The 21436-nt window shown below is 44.6% G+C and overlaps 1 protein-coding gene across 2 annotated transcripts in view; it reads right to left on the reverse strand.

The window, feature by feature from the left end:
* Window positions 1-21436, reverse strand: part of THSD4 (thrombospondin type 1 domain containing 4) — a 702136-nt gene that overhangs the window by 24058 nt on the left and 656642 nt on the right. Inside the window, exons 11-15 of one of the 2 annotated variants that reach the window (XM_030929757.1) lie at window positions 20555-20830; window positions 13058-13187; window positions 11247-11451; window positions 9708-9881; window positions 241-414 (exon numbers count right to left, since the gene is read on the reverse strand). In XM_030929757.1, coding sequence (XP_030785617.1) covers window positions 241-414; window positions 9708-9881; window positions 11247-11451; window positions 13058-13187; window positions 20555-20830 — 959 coding nt within the window. The remainder of the gene's footprint in view (window positions 1-240; window positions 415-9707; window positions 9882-11246; window positions 11452-13057; window positions 13188-20554; window positions 20831-21436) is intronic. The other variant, XM_030929758.1, reaches the window with a different exon arrangement.

The raw sequence follows: 21436 nt of genomic DNA on the forward strand, positions 1-21436 counted from the left end.
ATTTGTGTTGCTCACTGATGTAGCCCAAGTACTAAGATGAGCACACAGTAGGTGCTCAATGAATACTGTTGACCGACTGAGGCTCCAGAAATATAAATAGCTTCTCCAGGGTCATAGGTAGACAGTGGCACAGCTGGGATTCAGAGTTGGGACACTTGACACAAAGTCCTGGTTCCTAATCCCTCTGGTATGCTGCCTTTTGCCTGGCACAGGCAGACGTACCCAGTTCTGGCCACTCACCTGACTCCAGCTCCCAGCAAACCACTCCACCTTGCCTGTGCAGGGTCCGTTGTCACATGGGGTGGCCTCTGCCGGCCGGTTGTTCCCACAGCCCTCCAAGGGCAGGCTGCTGACATGGTTGGTCATGCACACCACTGAGCGTGTCCGCACTCCGGCCCCACACTCCGCTGAGCACTGTGAGACAGGGGAAGGGCACATTAGTGGGGAGGCCCTGGCAGCTGCTGAAGCCACTTTCAAATGATGGAAAGGAGGATGAAATGCTTCATTTTCCTGCCATCTGTTTCCCCTAGAAATATCTGACAGCTTCTCGTGCATAGCCTACTCCATTATGAGATATCAGTATGACAACTCCCTGTCTTAGATTTTCAGGGTTGGGCTTCATTCCAAATTCCAAATATCCAATCTTGCCACTGCAATTAATACACTTATACTTGTTAGACTATCCTTCCCAGCTTTTGCTCTCAAAAATACATTCAGCTTGGCTGGGTACGGTGGCTCACGCCTGTAGTACCAGAGCTTTGGGAGGCTGAAGTGGGAGGATTGCCTGAGCTCAGGAATTTGAGACCAGCCTGGATAGCACAGTAAGACTGTCTCTACAAAAATTCAAAAAATTGGCCAGGAGCAGTAGGTGTGCACCTGTAGTCCCAACTACTCAGGAGGCTGAGGCAGGAGGATCACTTGAGCCCCGGAGTTTGAGGCTACACTGAGCTATGACTGCACCACTGCACTCCAGCCTGGGCAACAGAGTGAGAAGACCCTGTCTCTAAAAATAAAAATAAAAATAAAAATATATTCAGCTGAAGAAGAATGGGTACACGAAAACCTGGACACATCTCTACCTGCTAGTAGCCAAGTCTGGGCTGGGAAAAGAGGGGGACTTGAGTCTGTCACCTCAATATTGCTGCCTGATATTAAGGCAAATTGTTCTAGTCCCTGAAGGCCACAGCTATGAGAGGATTGGGAGACAGCTTGGTATAGAGGGAGAGCTTGGCTTTGGGACTAGGTGCATCAGTGTTGATATCCTCACTAGCTATGCGGCCTGGAACAAGTGACCCAGCCCCTCCTACCTTTGGCATGCTCATCTAGACAACTGGCATAGAAACACATTTCTGGCAGGGCTATGGAGACTGTATAATATGCTTTGCAGGCAGGAGGTGCTCAATAAATGGTATAAGGGGCTTCAACTCCTATATTCCCACTCCAAGATAGAGAAACAAAGCCTCATAGGGATAAAATCTTCACTTACAGCCAAATAACTATTAGTGATTTTTCTACTACAATCACACAGTCCTCTCCTAGGACACAGTGAAAACATTCCTGAGTCATAGCCCAAAGCTCTTAGAGTATTTTCCATCTGTCTTGACATACTTTGGAATGTGCCCTTATTTTGGTTCTCATCTTATCTTGTCTTTTCTTTTTTTCAACACATGGTCTCGCTTTGTCACCCAGATAGGATTGCATCATCCAGGTGGCGTGATATTAGCTCACTGCAGTCTCGACCTCTTGGGGTCAAGTGATCCTCCCACCTCAGCCTCCTGAGTAGCTCCAGGTGCTTACCACCACATCCAGCTAATTTTTATATTTTTTGTAGAGATGGGATTTTGTCACATTGCCTAGGCTGGTCTCGAACTTCTGAGCGCAAGATCGGCCTGCCTTGGCCTCCCAAAGTGTTGGGATTACAGGCGTGTGCCACCACACCTAAACTTCATCTTATCTTTTCAAACATTTTTTGGGCATCCTCAGCTGAGTGTCCTATGGGTACCCTGAATCCAGCATGTACACCTTCGCCACTGTTACCATTCCTCCTCTTATTTTTCTGATTTGCTTTCAAGTTTCTACCTGGATTTGAAAGTTGACTGTTCTCCTACCCTCTTGCTTCCAACATCTAGACAATCATTAGGTCTCACAGACTCTAGTTCTGCCACGTTTCTCTAATCTGTCTTGTCCCTTTCCACCCATGGTTCCCAGCACAGTTTACTTTCTTACCCTGGACTGTGGCTGTAGCTTCATGCTCAATCTCACCAGCTTTTCCAATGCATTGGGTTGCCAGGTGTTGAGAACTCCATGCTAAAAATTCCCTCTGAAGTCATCCCATTCCTAACAGAAGTCACATACGGACTTCCCCAACTAGCATTAAGGGTTTTCTATACTATGGCCCTAATTGACCCAATTCTTCTAGACTAATTTCCCATTATCCTATCCCACATACCTCCTGCTGGACAGACTCAGAGTGGCTGCTATTCCCTGATCACATAAAAGGCTAACAGAGTCCTTGCTCCTGCCATTCCCTCCACCCAGCATACTCTTTCCCTTCACTGGACAGATCAGAAGCCTTTAAGGCTCAGCTCAAATACCATCTCCTCCATGAAAACTATCTTGACTGCCCAATTTAAGATGTTCTTTCCAGTCTTGGAATTCTCATGACAATCTGTGTGCTGCTTCCTGCCTTTGTATTATGGTTATTTGTGTCTGGTCTTTTTTTTTTTTTTTTTTGTCTTTGCTGAAGTAGGCTTGGTGAGAGCAGGAACTAATGAATCATCTCTAATTCTTTCTCAGGTCAGTGTCTTACTCATGAGTAAATCCATGAATATCAGTTGCATACAGACTTGGGCCCTGCCTTGTTCATCTATTAGCACTTTCCAATCCTAGATGTGGCCCTTTAGCACATGACCAAAGCCCTTTCTAAGGGTTTCTGGGTCTTTTCTTAAAAATAGAGTCAATGTTTGAGGTCTACCCATATTATTTTAGAAAATAAAGCAATAGAATTTTAAATAAAAATAGAGAAAAGGGAAAAACAATCCTTATGACCTCATTTCCTTATCAAAATTTCCACTTTCATTTTTGTATGCTGCCATCTAGTCTTGTAAAATCACATGTCAGTATGAGTGATCAAACATTTACCTTTCCACTGCTAAGCTGGGCCTGACCCCTTAGGGAAGAAACTCCCTCTGGAGCAAAGGGCTTGAAGGGGATCAGAACACGCCACCCCAAAATATGTTGCTTTGGCATATTGATTATTTTGAGCTGAAGGTTATTGAGAAATAGCAGATGCAGGAAGAGCTCTCTGCCTTCCCCCTTTCTGCCTAAAAACCAGTGCATAAGTTTCCCACGAGAAAGGTGCCCTCCCAGCGCTAGGAAGAAGAGAACATTCTTGTCATTGGAGAGGGGAGTTGACTCCAAGATGAGTCTGCAAAAATAAACTTTAATAAAATAACCCTTGTCTTCTGTCAGTTTCCCCCATATTTTTCTTAGTCAATTTCTCACAACTTACTGTGCCTAGAAGCCCCAGCCCCTTTACTTTTTCTAATCACTTCTCCATAGTTTATTACCCTTTGTTAAAATGGTATATAATCCCTCAAGTCTAATTGCTTCTTTGGGGTTGTCACTTCTTTCCTATGAAGCCCGCCATGCCACTATAAAAATATTAACATCAAATAAAATTGGTATGCTTTTTGTTTGTTAATCTTTTGTCAGCTTAATTCACAGACTGCAGCCAGAGAACCTAAGAATGTAGAGGAAACATTTTTCCTCCCCTAAGGTTCGCAGACATTTTTCATGTCCTTTGCTCTATTTAGATTGTTATTAGAAATCTGGGAAAATGACTCAGTCTCTTAGCTTAAAATTTGTTACAATAATTGAAATATTCTAGGCTAAAGGATTTGTCTGTTTGTTTGTTTCAGCCATGTATGATCTGGTTTTCTTCCTAACTTTAAAGCTCAAGATATTTAAATATTCTTGTAAAGAATACAAGGTAGGCCAGGTGTGGTGGCTCACACCTGTAATCCCAGCACTTTGGGAGGCTGTGGTGGGCAGATCACCTGAGGTCGGGAGTCTGAGACCAGCCTGGCCAACATGTTGAAATCCCATCGCTACTAAAAATACAAAAATTAACTGGACATGGTGGTGCACACTTGTGATTCCAGCTACTTGGGAGGCTAAAGCAGAAGAATCGCTTGAACCTGGGAGGCGGAGATTGCAGTGATGCAGTGAGCCAAGATGGCGCCACTGCACTCCAGCCTGGGTGACAGAGTGAGACGCTATCTCAAAAAAAAAAAAAAAAAAAAAAAAAAAGAAGAAGAAAAGGTAAATAGAATTTTAGTTATCTTCATGTTTCCAACCCTTAGACTACTTCTTTCCAGGTAATTTCCATCTGGCTAGCTAACTTAATTTTCTGCTTTCAAAACCAAGTAATGCACATGCATCTGGGAAAGTGTCTCTACATCCCCATGTACTTAACTTAAAAGAAGAATGTGAAGGACCATGCCAGTGCCCAATGGGAGGACATCACATGGATGAGGCCTGTAGAGGAGTTTCATTTTATTACAACACCTGCAGTGAAAAGCCCAACAAATGTAAATATGAAAGGAGTTCCCCACACAGAACCTGGCCCAGGAAGCATTTCAGCAGAAGCAAGGGGAAGAAATCCCTACCAGGGAGTAGGGACTAACCTTCCAGGTGAGGCTCCAAACCACACCCACCCACTGTCCTTAAAGGATGTTCCTAAAAGAAGGACCAAATCTGCTTTGCTAGTCAGAAGAGGACATGACTTGTAATTGAACTTCTGGGCTGATAAAACACAGAAACACATGGAATTCCTAAGCAACCCTCTGGTGGGGACTGCCTTCTCACTCTAGCAACAGTTAAATCCTAAACTTGGCCCAATTGGCCCCTAAGGGACTATAAGGCTCTAATGACTATTCTTGAACTTCAGCTTTATGCATCATTTCTTGTAATTTAAATGATTCAGTCTTTTCTTCCTGGAAAACTGTCTTAGAAATTAGGTGTTACCAAAGTAACGCTAGTGGACTTTCTAAAAGTGTTTTTTCCTGTTGTGATTGAAAACTGCACATGTGCTTAGACCTATCATTGAATTGTAGAACTGAAAAGTCACGATGCTTACTTCTGATACGGCCCACTCTCAATTAAAAGCAGCTGAAAAGATGTTTTTAAGGTGAGTCATTAAGCCAGAAGAACTTTGTGTCCCTAGAAGTTTAAGAGAAGATTCAGACTGGGGTTACAACCTCAATTCATTTAGGTAAAGATTAATTAATTTTAAATTGGGCAATAAGACACATTCTGTACTTGAAGTGTTTGTGAACTTTAATTTTCTTTGGTTTCTCCCTCTTGAGCTTATTGAATCAGGGGCTGTGTCTCGTTCATGACTGGCATGGAACAGGTGCTCAACACATGTTCATTCCCAGTAATAAAAAATTTCATAGTTCAGACTGAAGCTTAACAAGGCCTTTTTTAACACAAAGCAACTATTCAAAAGTGGAAGACTGCCATCCGCTGGTCATTCCAGGGGCTGAACATTTTCTAAGACCAACTGGTGGCCCAAAGGCCCCTGGTGACATGGAGCTGAAGAAGAATGAAGCAGCCCAAAGGAAACCCTTCCCACTGTGCCAACCTCCTCTAGGTCATAGCTTCAAATATGTTACTGCAGCGGTTACTCAGCAATGTCACAGTTGAAAAAACTGAAGCTCAGTGAGTCACTCGCTGGCTCAGGGTCAAATATGAAATAAGTGGTGGTCATGGAGATGACACCAAAGCCAGTGTACTGGTGTCCCACTCATCTACTCTCAAATAAGCATGAACATTTAGAATTCATCATCTATTCTGAGGGTAGATAAGGCAAAAATTATTTACTTACATCATAGCACCCAACTTGCATGATTTAGAACATCTTTTCCAAAATGAACAAAAGAGTTCCCTGAATAGAATAAAGTGCTCATTCTTTGCTCTATTTATAATTTTAAGCCAAGTTAGATTCAGCAAGAACTTATGTTGAAATACAAAGCAAAATTACTTTAAGGAGAAATCTGCAAGTCATTATTGGAGGGGAAATAAGTAGTGTGGAAATCTTTGGAAAATTGATATGTAGCTTTTTACTGTTCTAAATAAACATGGGAGATACACAGAGGAATGAACCACTGCAGTTATTTTCCCCAGAGTTGTTTTGTCTCTGTACGTATTGTGCTCTGAACCCACTGCCTTTTCAGAGAGCGGCAAATGTAGAGACATGGAATTTACAAACTAAAGAATCACGGCAACAAAATGACTGTAAAAGCGCTCTCAGTTGCTGCTTGGAAGACTACACTGAAATAATCTTTCTGGAGAACAATTAGCTAAAGTGTATTAAGAGTTCTAAAAGCATTAATAATATTTTCCCATATTTTAACATGATTCCATGTCCCCACTATTTTAGAGAGATAAGAAAAGGTGCACATAAAGATTAATGCACAAGAACACTTACTGAAGTCTTTTAAGATATTGTCTTTTAAACAGTAAAACATCACCCGTGTATGGAGGCTTATATCTGTAATCCCAGCTACTCAGGAGGCTAAGGTGGGAGGATCACTAGGGCCCAGGAGTTCAAGGCTTCAGTGAGCCATGATTGTGCCACTGTACTCCAGCCTGGGCAACAGAGCAAGACCTGGTCTCTAAAAAATACAAATAAAAACTAAAAAACCCCAAACATTTAGACATAGGAGATTGTTTCAGTCATGTAGTTCTACAGCTTATTATAATACAAATCATGTTTTAAAGATTTTATGCTTATAATAAGTGAAAAGAGCAGGTGACCAAATTATACACACATTATGATATAAAGATACATTTATATCTTTAAAATAAGTATGGGGAGAAAAAGCTATATAGGTAAAGTATTATGAGAAGAAAAAAGCTTGAAGTACAGCTTAAAATAATCTCAAATTTTCTTTTAGTGAAGAGGTTTGGAGCATACTTTTCCAAATTTCTCATATTCTTAAAACAGTACTGTGTTACTTTATAACCAGAAAATAATAAACATTATTTAGAAAAAGAATCATTCCAATATGAAAATGAAAGCCCAGCATCATTCTTTTCATCCATTTGCTGATATAGGAAATCCATCACGTTTACTGAGAACACAAATGAGTTCAGAAACCAAAGCACAAAAGGACTAGTTGAAGAAACTAGGAAGTTTTAGCCTGGAGAAAGTGGAATGAGTGCCCCGATGGCTGTAGGGCTGTCCTTTTCTAAAGGACAGTGGGACTTAGTAAGAAACACTTTGGTTCACTGTAAAAGGAGACCTCTTGACACCTTGAGCTGTACAAGAAATAGATGTAATTGTCTGGACACAGAGTGAATTTCTGATCAAGGGTTTGGGCAAGAGCTGTGGCCTATGTCAGGGACACTGCAGAGGATTCCTCACGCTGGCAAGGAGGCTGAGCTCACAAACACCTTCCCCTCCTGTGTCTGCAGTGCCACGAGCTAATGTTTGGGATGTGAGGCTTGGAAAACGGGGATACACAGAAGAACTAGGATGAGCTTTCCTGGACTCAGCTTTAGGGCAGAAGCTTGAGTCAGTGGCCAGCAGCACTTACTCTCCATCTGTTTCTCTTTGGTTAGAGCTTCCCAGATGGCCAAATTAGTGTCTGCTCCTGGGACTGGGGGCACAGTCAGATGCTCATCTTGGGAGCTCAGTATTTGCACCAAGGGCTCTCCATCTGGGGCCATCCTGGGGCTAAGGGGCAGGGGCTACATGCCATGAGGTGTGGGGAACCCACAAGAAGATGAGTCACTAGGTAAGAATCTCCAGAACCATCTGTGGAGGTGGAGTGAAGGCTGCATTTGCAGGCTTGTTCTTCTTCTTTTGCTGGATAACACTCCCTATGGAAGTGGATTGTTAAGGTGATGACAGGGACAAAATGAAGAAGGGGCATCTTACACCGTGGAGGGAGAGAAAACCTATGTGAACGCCTCTAGGGCTGATGTTCAAAATACTCAATAACGGGTGCATGGTGGCCATTGACTGGTCAGAATGGACACTGACCAGTTGGAGCCAGCCAATGTGGCAGTATGGGGCACGTCTGTTGATATCCCCAAACTGTGAAAGGGTCCTTCTTTGAGTCTGAGATACAACGGTTGTTGTTCTTATGATGCTGGGAGTTGGGATGGGTGGGGGCTCATGGGCTGCATCATGTCTCCTAAGATCCAAGAATATGGCTGGGCTCCTCTGTCTTTTTTATGGCCTTGTTACTCAGAGTGTGGTCCCTGGACCAGTGGCCTCAAAGACCCCAGGAACCTATTAGAAATGTAGACTGTGGCCAGGCGCGGTGGCTCATGCCTATAATTCTAGGGCTTCGGGAGGCCGAGGTGGCAGATCACTTGAGCCCAGGAGTTTGAGACCAGCTTGGGCAACATGGTGAAACCACAAACAAATATAAAAAATTAGCCCGCGTGGTGGCGTGCACCTATAGTCCCACCTATGTTGTGGAGGAGGTAGGGAGGGGGTGCTGAGGTGGGAGGATCGCTTGAACCCAGGAGGTCGAGGCTGCAGTGAGCTGAGATTGCACCACTGCACCCCAGCCCAGGCAACAGAATGAGACCCTGTCTGAAAAAAAAAAAAGAAATAAAGAAAATACATGTAGATTCCCTGGCTCCATCCCACACCTGCTGCTTCAGACCTGCACTTCAATGTGGTTCACAGGTAATGTGTACACACAGGATTCTAGCAAGGGAAGTGGGGCAGAACTAGTGTATCCGAGAGGTAGGCTGCTAACCAAGGTCAGAGATAGCCAATCATGTCCTCAACCCAGGTAAACTCCCTAGATCTCCTGGAGAATCCAGAACCTGGACTTGGTGCCTCTGACAGCTATGCAGCTGCCCTGGGCAAACTCTCTGACTGTCCCCCCGCTCCCATGCCCGCAAATCCGCTGCTTCTACCAGGAAAGGAAGCACAATTCCTTACCTCCTTCCTCCTTTCTCCTCCCTGTCCCAAGGTATGTTCTACAGTTTGTTTAGTGTCTTTTCTCAAACTTTATTTTTGATTGTGGTAGAATACACATAGCATAAAATTGACCGTCGTAACCACTTTTAAGCCCACACCTCCAGGGCATTAAGTGCATTCATGCTGTTGTGTAACAAACACCACTCCAGCTCCAAAATCCCCTTTTCATATAAATCTTCCTTTTGCCTTTGATAGATGAATTTAATCTATGACTGTTTTCCCTTATATCCAGGTAACTGGTGGACCACTGGTTAATTATATATGCCTTTGAGTTATTCTTTGACACCTGAGACCCCCCATGGGAGGCCAGGCTACTGGGGAGGGGATGGGGTGTGGGATGTTTTGAGTTGGCAGAAAGCAGTAGAGGGGCCTACCACTGCTGAGTGTCTATGAGACACCAGGCACGTACAAGACATATGAACGATGGGATGTAATTATTCACTTCACCTAGTGTTATGGAGTGACCACATGGAGTGCTAAGGAGAATTCAGTCAAGTTTTTCACACCCACTCCTCACCTTTGGAGCCCCTCAGTCCTCACATAAGGATAGAAAGCCTACGATAATTCTTCTCTGGGCCTTTTTTTCTCCCCAGAGCCAGAAATCAGTCTTGGGATTCTGAGCCAGTGACTTACCTTCGTGTGGTTTTGGAGGCACCTGGCAGACCTTGGTCCCCGGAGCTCTGCCCGTCACACTCACCCTTTCGCTCCACTCGGTGAGGAACCAGCTCTTGGCACAGGGTCCCATGTCGCAGTTCTCAATGTCATTCGGTCGGAGCTTCATGTTGCATTCCTCATCGTCAACCACATCCCCGATGTTGCTCACACACTTCACATCACGCGTCCTCTGTCCCACGCCGCAGGGCACTGAGCACTGAAACATAGCACACTGACGTCGGGGAACTAGCAGCTTCAGCTCTGGGAGAGAATCACCAGAATGGAGCCAGCAGCCTTTGTGACCAGCCCCATGAGACTGAGGCTCTTTCATGCATGTCACCACCTGGGGCAGGGATCTGAGCCCTAGAAACAATCCTTTCCTACAAGACCACCTTAGATGCCTCGCCTACTGTAAACTAAAAATAAAATCCTAAGCCTCCCAGCTGACTGAGTGGGCCTCCTCTTGGCCAAGGAGACCCCAGAGAAACCTTTAAAACTGATTTCCTGGCCATGACAGGATGGGAGGTTGGACACACCCTGTCCTACTGCCTCCGTTTTGCAGTCTAGACACAACTGACCAGCATTAATGTTAAGAGAGAAATCATAAGACTGACAGAATGGACTCTCCGTGGCAACAAGATACCAAATTATAAACAGGACCCAACACCATGGCAGGCAAGGGTTAAGTCATGCGCCTCTGCCCTTAAAGAATACACTGTATTCTAAGTTGCCTAGGAGGAAGATCTTAGGATTCATGGCTTACATCCTGTTTTGAGTAAAGAATATTATTGTCAGTCTCTCCAATTTTATTGTGAATTCTTCAAACTTCTGACAAACTGATTAATATGTAACCTGTGGACATTGAAGAGGACACTGGTTTGTTTGGTTTGTTTCCGAGTCATAAAGTTTTGCTGATTTATTTCTAACTCATGAAGTTTTATTGACTGTCCTGCACTTAAAACATTTTAGCCTGCATGTCGTCATCTGTAGCCAGTGATTGCAACCTCTGTGCTGTACCCTCCAACGAAAAAGATAACTCCGATTTGAGGGGTCCCCCTCTCCTCTCCTAAAGTTTCTTCTAAAAGCCTTTCAACTTGTAACAAACTTTGGAACACGTCCAACGTTGTTCGTGTGTCTTCTTGGGTTGATCCTTACATTGGCTTCCAATAAATCTTTTATCAAATTATTTCTGCCTTAATAGTCTTAATTTTGACAGACACTACTCTATTCTTCCAGGCCTCAGTCTTTTCATCTATAAAATGGGTGGGGAAAATTGGAAGGAGTTGGCTCTACCAGCAGTTGCCAACCTTCACTTCACCATGACTCATAAAACAGATGAGGCCAGTATCACAGGGCGCCCCTGGGCTCACCCATAGTTGGGTGTGGGCGGCACACACTATCCTAAACTCTATTCAACTATTGGTACATCCTGTGGTTTGCAAAAACAGCCATCCAGACCCCCACAGGAGGGATGGGTTCCCTCCTGTGGAACTCAAGGTTACCCATCTCAGGTCTTGGTGGGCTGGAGAGTGTGGTGGGAGCTGGAGAGGGAGCTATGGAGTGGGCTGCCCTGCCTGCGTACCGAGGTCCAGTCAGTCCGGATCTGCCACTCACTGCAGATCTTGAGTTGGCAAGTGCTGGTGGTCTCGGGCTTCTCCAGGTGCTGGCAGCGGTAGGGCTGCACTGTCAGGCTGCGGTTGGCGTACACCTGGCGGCACAGAACCTGGCGGTGCTGCATGCCCAGGCCACAGGTCTTGCTGCACTCAGACCACTCCCCGATGTCCCAGCTGGTTCAAGAATGAGAGAGCGAGAGTAAGAGACAACCTTCAGTCAACAAGAAGTGAGCGTGAGCCCGCACCAGCATACACAGAATCATCAGAATCACCATGGGTGGAGTTTCTTACTAGAGCATTGCTTAAAAGTCAGCCTAGGCCAGGTGCGGTGGCGCATGCCTGTAATCCCAGGACTTTGGGAAGCTGAGGTGGGAGGATGGCTTGAGCCCAGGAGTTCCAGACCAGCCTGGGCAACATGGCAAAACCCGTCTCTACAAAAAATACCAAAGTTAGCTGGGCGTGGTGGTGTGTGCCTGTAGTCCCAGCTACTCGGGAGGCTGAGGTCAGGGTATGGCTTGAGCCTGGGAGATTGAGGCTGCAGTGAGCCATGATTATGCCACTGCACTCCAGCCTGGGCAACAGAGCAAGACCCTGTCTCAAAAAAAGAAAAGAAAAAGAAAAAGAAAAAGAAAAAGAAAAAGTCTGCCTAAGGGTCATCTGACTCTGTAAAGGAAGATAAATTTGCTTGACACTTGACATGCTATTTACCAGTGATTAGGGCCCAGATTCTATAAAAAGTTATAGAAAACTGAAAAGATACAAATGATTTTTATCTAATAAAAAAAACCCTCCAAAGGTTAGTGTTATTACCCTGTAGATCATTAACTCACTTTTGCTACTAACTTAGAAATCTTATTCTAGCATTCTTTATTTTTCATTAACAATTCCCACATCAGTTTCACAAACCCTCCTCCGTCATCTGCTCTGTTATCAGGTTAAATGAGACATCAACCCATGCTCATCATATACTTGGATGAGAATTATATTTTTATTAGTCTGAAAATTGGGTTTTGACCCTTTTAGGGCCCTTTCCCCTTGTTCTTCTTCAAGTATCCTATTTATCATTCAATAACCAGTTCAAGGCCAGGTGTGGTGGCTCACGCCCATAATCCCAGCACTTTGGGAGCCTGAGGTGGGCAGACCATTAGTGCTCAGGAGTTCAAAACCAGCCTGGCCGACATGGCAAAACCCCATCCCTACAAAAAATACAAAATTTAGCCAGGCATGGTAATGTGCACCTGTAGTCCCAGCTACTTGGGAGGCTGAAGCAGGAGAATTGCTTGAACCCAGGAGGCGGAGGTTGCCGAGATTGTGCTACTGCACTCCGGCCTGGGCAACAGAGCTAGACTCCGCCAAAAATGAAAAACAAAAACAAGAAAACAAAACAGTTCAAGACCTCTCCCGAGACACTTTTCTTGGCCTCTCCAGATGGATGCTTTTGTGACTTGCATTATCCTCTTTCTGTAAACAGCTCACCTACGACACTAACTACACTGGCTTCTCATTCTTTGCTTCCTCCTTTGTTTTCCTTACCAGGCTCAAACCTAATTGCTCCAGCTTTGCCAAGGGTGGGCTTCCCAGAAGTGGGTTGAGACTATTAGCTCCTGAGTTCATCCTGAAAGATAGGTGTGCCTGCTAAACAGACTGCATTTTATGCATGGACCAAGTCTTGGATTTCTAAATCAGATTTAGACTGACTTATATCTGCTCCTAGGGTCCTGTGCTCAAGCAACCTGAAGTGACCTGGTAATAGGCGACCTAAACGGAGGGGCCATCTTACAAGGCTGGGCAAGGGAAGATGTTGCAGGGCTCCTCCTCAGGGGTCGGCTTCATGCTGGAGTCACAGTAGCTCTCAGGAGCCTCTTCATGAGTGCTTCTGTGCACACAGCGGAAAATAGGGTACTGCGATCCTGCAACAACAGGAGAATGTCTGAAGGACAGTCCCACACACTGGAAAGCTGGGCTATGGGTGGAGATGCACAGAGATTTGGGTGCTGATGAAGAGAGGGCACAGAAACAGTAAGGCCAATTCACACACACACATGCACACTTACACTCCCCCTTCATTTGAGGGTTTACACACACCTACCTCACAGGGTCTTTGCTAGGAACTGTGGGGGTACAAAGAAGAACCTGCCCTAAAAGGAATCAATAACCTATTTGTGGACACAGTCTAAAGATGCTCAAAGGCAGATACAAACCATCTTCATAATAGTTCAAGATAATGAAAGAGAGGTCCCTAGGCAGGGAAATGATTATAGAATGAACACAAACAGTAACTCTTCTAAGGTTTGCTGGAAGTGTCAAAGAGAAAGTGTCCTGAAAGGGTCAAGCTTCATTCTAGAGAAAGAATTGGGCTTGGGTAGACGTGTGCCTGTGTATTTTGGAGGGAGAGGGCTGTCTAGGTCATTAAACTGGAATGAAAGTACCTGCATGACAAAATAGCCTGCTAGACCAGGTACATTTAAGGGACAGATTGAAGTGCAGAAGTAGAAGATTCAAGAAAGGACAGAAGAGCAGCTGCTTCTCCCTTTGGCAAGCATCTTACACATTCTTCTAATGAAGTACCCATCCAGTGGTATTTCAGTGATCTGAGCATATGTCTACTTCCCATGAGACAGTGAGCTTCTGAGGGACAGGGCTACCTCTTTTTTTTTTTTTTTTTGAGAGGGAGTCTTGCTTTGTCGCCCAGGCTGAAGTGCAGTGGCGCAATCTCGGCTCACTGCAAGCTCCGCCTTCTGGGTTCACGCCATTCTCCTGCCTCAGCCTCCTGAGTAAGCTGGGACTACAGGCACCTGCCACCACGCCTGGCTAATGTTTTGTATTTTTAGTAGAGACGGGGTTTCACTGTGGTCTCGATCTCCTGACCTTGTGATCCGCCCGCCTCGGCCTCCCAAAGTGCTGGGATTACAGGCGTGAGTCACCATGCCTGGCCAGGGCTACTTCTTAACCTCTGTAGCCCCAGTACCTAGGAGAGTAGCAGGTGATAAATAAATGACTGTTGAATGAATGTTTGAATGGTGTTGAATGAATGTTTATAACAGTTGTAGTTTTTTTTTGTTTTACTTTCATTGGATTAATAAGGATACATCTATTTTCGATAAAAAGCCAGAATTTGTTAAATGGAATGTCTAGCTCTCAATTAAAAAAAAAAAAAAAAAAAAAAAAAAGCTCATTCATTTCTGCCTTCTTCTCTCTGCTGCCACCTGGTGGCAACACTGAGCTATTACTAATGGACGTTTATAACGTGAGACATGTAACCTCTGAACCTGACGTCTGAACAAACCACTGGAAGATCCTTCTTCACAAATAACTGTCTTCCCCACAGTCCAGGCCAGTATACAACTCCTGCCGGGAAGAATGCTGTACTTTATTCTACAACTCTGTCTTATCTCTGTTGCTAATTGGCCAGGCATTCATACTTTCTGAAGCTCCAACTCCTTACAATTTTAACTGCAACATAGGGGGTATCTTTTAACATAAACGTCTCAATATTTCATCAGTCATGAAACTGTTTCAGTGTTTTTTCAAGCTTATCTTGTATGACACACTGAGCCAGAGGGTAGTAAGAAACTTGACAGTTTGCAAGACAGTGTTGAATCTGAAACAATCATTTGTTTAAATTACCCTGGCAGTAAAAATTTACAGTGTGGCTATAACTTGAGACCATTATTTAAAATAACGTTCCAATTAAGCACAATTATTGGCTGAGTAAAAGGCAGTACTGACTGTAAAGTTAATGGGACGCAAAAACTTTTTATGGAATTAAAGTTTGTCCAGCTACAGATCTCCTTCCATTAAATAGAACAGATTTTTAATTAAATTCAACAAACATTAAGTACACTGTGCAGTTATAAAGGTGAATACAAGGTTCACAGCTTGCAGTGGGGCTCAGCTATTAAGGGATTAAGTAAAGATCTTATTTAGCCTATTCCTTTTCCTTCAGACCATGTGGGTTTAGCTTTTCCACTTAGATGTTTGTGGATAGGAAAGCAAAAGGAACTATCTCAACCACTTGGCACTCAAATAAGGGAGAAATCAAATTCTTTTAATCAAAAGGATACAGGCTACCATAGGAAGGTTCTATGTCTTGGGAAGATGGGTCCTGCTGGGGTTGTCTAGCATCTGGCTGCTGCTTGTCTTCCCTTGACATTTTATGGCGTTTATGGACATCGTCCATGGTCCAGTTCCATGGAAATGAACTCAGAGGCCCTCTGGCTCTCTGAAGGTGGGAAAATGCCAGATCTACAAATCTTTTTTTATTTTTTTGAGACGGAGTTTCGCTCTGTCACCAGGCCGGAGTGCAATGGCACAATCTCTGCTCACCACAACCTCCACCTCCCGGGTTCAAGCGATTCTTCTGCTTCAGTCTCGCAAGTAGCTGGGATTACAGGTGTCTGCCACTGCGCCCTGCTAATTTTTGTATTTTTAGTAGAGACGCAGTTTAGCCATGTTGTTCAGGCTTGTCTTAAACTCCTGTCGTCAGGTGATTTGCCCACCTCGGCCTCCCAAAGTGCTGGGATTACAGGTGTAGGCCACTGTGCCTGGCCCATATCTACAATTCTTGAGTCTAGTGACTGCAGTGGTTTCTTTCTTTGGGTCAGTTTTAATATCTTTAGAAAGGGAGACAGCACCTGGCCACCTCCCATTGTTCACGATTGCAATTCAATTATTCCTCTACTTGCTAGCAAGCAGGAACAAGGTGGTGAGGTCAGGAGTTGGCTGGGCTTCAGGCAGCAGGAAAAATATCCGGGATCAGTTCAGTTGCCTTATATGCGGACATGTTGATCAAAATAGAAATATGTCATGTTGAAGGGGGGAACTGTACATGGGTAATTAGCAGATAATAAATGAGGTCAGTGAATTCAGGGGCTAGTGTAGAGGTCAGTGGGACATTATGGAAGAGAGACAAAATAAAGAACAAGAAAAAATTAAATGACTCCAGACTTGGAACTCTAGGAATCAAATGAAACAAGCAAAGAGTTTGACAGAGGCCTGATCAATGGCTGTGTGAGTATGGACCACTCTTGGATGCCAGCAATGGGGCCCTTCCCTGAGATGGTGATATGATGCTGGAAGCACTTAGACAAAGGGAAATTCGACCATGAAAAGCACAGAAATGTGTGGTGTGGATAGCTCCACCAGGAAGGACTGGAGAAGGGTTTGAACGAGGGTATGTGTGAAAATACATAATGGGATCACAATGGGAAAGGACTTATTCTGTGCATAGGTGACTTGGACATTGCTGGGAGGCTTGGGATTTCCTGGTCACTTGCTATGACTGCTGATGACCATTAGATGAGCTCCATATCTGTGCCTCTACATTGCCTCACCTACCCTGCATGTCTGGTGCCATCACCGCCTGGGAGAGAGCAAAGGAGAGGCCTCCATGGGGCAATGCCACTTGTCACATGAAAGAAAAAGGAACTAGGATTGCCAGAGAAGGGAGAGATGGGAAAAAACGTGTCCCTAGGTTTGCTTTATTTCCAAGGCACCTCTTCAGTATCTCTTGGGCCTGAGAACTGGTACCATTTACTGGGTGAAGAAGAGATAGACATGTTGCCTCAGACCTTCTGAGTGGCAGATGCTGAGTGTGTGTGTGTGTGTGTGTGTGTGTACATGCACACATGGGTGCATATGGGCTAAATACCGAAAATGGGTCTTGTGCATGCTCAGTCCAATACCTCACACTCTTGTGAATCTGTGTGTGTGTGTGTGTTTCAGCAATGCAAAGGACAGAAGATGAAACAAAATCATATGGAAATCTAGAGAAAAAAATATATATATATTTTTGGACAGAGTCTTGCTCTGTCACCCAGGCTGGAGTGCAGCGGCATGATCTTGGCTCACTGCAACCTCCACCTCCTGGGTTCAAGCAATTGTTCTGCCTCAGCCTCCTGAGTAGCTGGGATTACATATATGTATCACCATGACCGGCTAATTTTTGTATTTTTGGTAAAGACAGGGTTTTGCCATGGTGGCTGGCTGGTCTTGAACTCCAGACCTCAAGTGATACACCTGCCTTGGCCTCCCAAAATGCTTCGATTACAGGTGGGAGTCACCATGCCCAGCCGCTTATTCAGTTTCTGAAAGGTAAATCCACATTCTTTATGCTATGTTGACAGAACATGGGACAAAGGCAATAATAGACTTGTATATCTAGGATACAATAAAGATGTAAAATCTACCCTTATGTCTTTTCTAGTAGCTCATATATTCCACATTTGAAATGTGGTGATGATATATTCATTTTTTCAAAAAACACAGGAGTGCCTACTATGTGCTCGCTGTGATGCCGGGTGCAGAGGCTGCAAAGTGTATACTCGTGGAGACAGCCAAGCCAAGCAGGGCTGGGACAGAAATGTGTCCTGAATTGTTGTGAGGTCCCAAGGATGAAGTGTCTACCTGTTCTTTGCAGAATCAGGAAGGTTTGCAGAGGAGGCGGTCTCAGAGCTTGGAGTATGAACAGGACTTTGCTGGCCAGATACCAGAGTGTCGTAAGGGAGGGATACTAGCATATAGTGAGGTAGTAACAGTTATGTGTTGCTTTCAGCCTATCAAAACCTCACTTTATTTAAATTTCAACTCCATACCTCAGTGTGGATCACACAGCTGGGGATGGATTGTGGGGACAAAAACTGGAATGTTTGGTTATGAGTTCGCTCCATTAGAGAGATCGTGGGAGCATCTGGAGGACGCACAGGGAACCAGCACATGCGTTTGCCTTCATCTCATCTTGCTCACAACGCAAGGCCTTATGGGCTCTGGACAGGGTGACAGAGAATCTTCTCCACATGGCACCCTTGGTAGAAAACCACACAATGACAATTTTTATCCTTTTAATGACTTTCCCTGTTTTCACCTAGTTCTGAGTGTATCTGGGTCCTTTGATGGGCATCACACCATTACCTAAAGGTAGAATATTTCAATAATAATACATTTTTATCTTGGGCTCCTATATCATTTACGTCACATACTGCTTACCTCTATAATATCATGGAGTCTCACCAAAATGGTTTTGGCCTTAATGCAGAAATATTTCTAGCTTTCTGCCTCTGTCAAGACATATTTTATAGGCATTTAATTTTTCCTCACAAAGTATATAAAATAAGTTGGTCCAATGAATCTACAGTCCAAATTCTTTGCACATTTATTAAGCATGAGCATAATAAAATTTGCACAATAAAACCTCTATAAATCAACACTCCAGTTACCAAATCATTATGGAATCGCAGAGGTTCCAGGCACGAAAAGCTCCAGCCCCCAAGAAGAACCGAAGACCTAAATTCTAGTCTCAAAAGCCACTAAGTCAACGCTCTTATGAAAAAGATAAAAACGTTAGAAGTTGTCATGAGAGATTTTTCAGTGTGCTAATTTTGTGAGACGTTCCAGACTTTGTACTCTTAGATACAAGTACCAAGAGAAAAGAAAAGAAAAAAGAAAAGAAAAGAAAAGAAAAAAAACCACCCCAAACCAACGCTCTGGGATATCACACAGTTCCCCAGTTTGTGGAGATTCCTGGGGGATACAGTCTTCCTGTTTCTTTAGCAACCTCCCTCCCCTCAAAGAACAGCTGTTTCAGGGGATCAAACAGGACTTTACTACAAACAGGAGGCCATTATCATATATATGAAGGAAATTATAACTACACAGTTCATAGGTGTATCTTTGCAACAAGTCAGCTTGAAACAGAAGCAGCACTGATTTTCAACCTGGAAATCAACCTGGTCTGGAATGTCAGATAAAGGGTTTCTGGACACCACATTCCACATCTATCTTAACTTCAGAGTTTTCAAGGAAACGGGACCCTGGGTCCACGTCATCATCCTGATGTGACCCCTGTAACACTGCCATGTTTTGCTTTCAGCCTATGACAACCCTGCTTTATTTAAATTTCACCTAAACTGTATCCTTCTTCCAAATCCTACAACTCTATGTTTTCTTTTGTTTGGAGAGACACCCCATGCTTCCCCTGCTGTGTGGACTCCCTTGTTGTGAGGGGTCAATAAAGCTGACTCTGTTGGGCTTCAGGTTTGTCCTTGGTGGTCCTAGCTGATCAGGTTGGAATAATGGATGAATACAGGCTTGGGATTTTACTGGGATAGTATGGCAGTTGTGAGTGCTGGTCAGTGCAAAAGTCAGCTAACTAACATGCCAAGGCCCCAAAGTATGCTTTTTTTTTTTTTTTTTTCCTGAAATCCTGAGATTTGAGAATGAGTTTCAGCTGGGATTTGTGTAAGTCTTCCACAACCCTGACTTGGAGATTAAATTTTAGATCTTGAAGTATATGAGTGTATTCTGTTTATTAATGAATATATGTGCGCAGCAGGCCTGAGTTGCTCAAACCCTGCATATGCCAAAGACAGGCCCTTGACCAGCTCCTGAGAGAGAACCTCTAAGTCTTTGGAATATGCCACCTGATAAGAGTTCTTTTATGCCTGAGGTCTTGGGCCCCGTGGTATTGGTTTGGCTTCTGGGGTGGTAAAGGGAGAGTAGCTAGTGTCACTCATGTGGGAGCTTGCATACCTAGATGAGAGACCCCGGTAAAAACCTGGACACCAAAGCTCGGATGAGCATCTCTGGTTGGCAGTACTTGGCATGTGTTCTCAGTCTCTGAGTTACATCGTTTCTGAGAGAATTAAGTGCATCCCTGTGTGACTCTGCTGGAGGGGACACCTGGAAGTTGGCGCCTGGCATCTCCTGGACTTTTTCAATGCGCCTTTTCCTTTATTAACTCGAATCCCTGTCCTTTGACTGTGATGAATTGTAACAGCTCTTCTGGGCCTTGTAAGTCCTTTGAGCCAATCAGTAAGCCTGAGGGTGGTCTTGGGGGCCCAACACAATCCGTCACACCCGTCAGCCATCTCACAGACAGGCTCACAGAGCTAAGGCTTTGCCATGTCCCTTGGGCCAGGGGCCCCCAGTCGGTACCAGTCCATGGCCTGTTAGGAACCAGGTCACACAGCAGGAGGTGACCGGTGGGTGGGCGAGATCAGTGGTGGCGTTACATTCTCATAGGAGCGTGAACCCTATTGGGAACTGTGCGGGCAAGGGATCTAGGTTGTGCACTCCTTATGAGACTGCAACGCCTGATGATCTGCGATAGGGCAGTTTCATCCTGAAACCATCCCCCCCACCCCGCCACCATCCATGGAAAATCGTCTTCCACAAAACCAGTCCCTGGTGCCAAAAAAGCCAGGGACCACTGCCTTGGGCCACCCACACACTCCTTGCTTAGGGTTCTGCAGGGATCCACACGTCCCCCACACAGGCTCACCCTTCCCACAGGTCGTGGAGCATTCTGTCGTCCCAAGCTGCTTCCAGTTGTGATCCCGGCTGCGCCGTGGGAGCTGCGGTGCTGGTGGCACCAAGTTGTCTGGTCGACGGGGAGAAAATCTGTCCGGATGCCTGACTGGGAAGGTCTGTGCCGATTCTGAGGTGAACATCTCAGGGGCCTCCCCACGCAGGTCTTCCTTCTCCTCGTTCCTCCCTTTCTCTTCTCCCTCCTCCTGGCTCCTGCCTTCTGTCACCAACTGGCCATTGAAGGGGTCCCCTAGAAGAGGTGAGCGTGCACACACAGAATCAGGATCAGTTTAGACCCTGGGTTGTAAAGAGGAAACTGCTTCGACATTAGACGCTATGTAGCATGACATCATTTCTAAGTCACAGCACATAAGCACATCTGTTTAAAATAAGCGGACACCCACTAGTGCTTTCCGTCACATGCAAAGCACTTTTGAAAATCAATAAGACAAAGATGAACGTTGCAGTTGCAGTAGGAATAGTAGTTGTGAGCCACAGACAGTTCACATAAAAAGAAACACAAACAGCTAAAACCCATGCAAAAATCCTCAACTTTACTCCTAACTCCATAAATACATATGAAAAGAACACCACCACCACCTCTATTTATCCAACACCAAAGATTGGAAAGTTTGGAAACCCTTAAATCCCTTAACTCCTGTTGAAGGTGCAGGAAAATACACTTCCAGTCACTATGGATGAGCCTGCAAATAGACGCATGGTTTTGGAGGGCAATCTGGCATTATCTATCCAAATTTTAAATGCACATACCCTTTGACCTAACAATTCAGTATCTAGCACATCTGTTCCACAAATATTTTCTTTTACATAAATCTGAATATACAAGTATGGTTAC

The sequence above is a fragment of the Rhinopithecus roxellana genome, chromosome 5, assembly GCF_007565055.1.
Source record: "Rhinopithecus roxellana isolate Shanxi Qingling chromosome 5, ASM756505v1, whole genome shotgun sequence".
Classification (NCBI taxonomy): Eukaryota; Metazoa; Chordata; class Mammalia; order Primates; family Cercopithecidae; genus Rhinopithecus; species Rhinopithecus roxellana.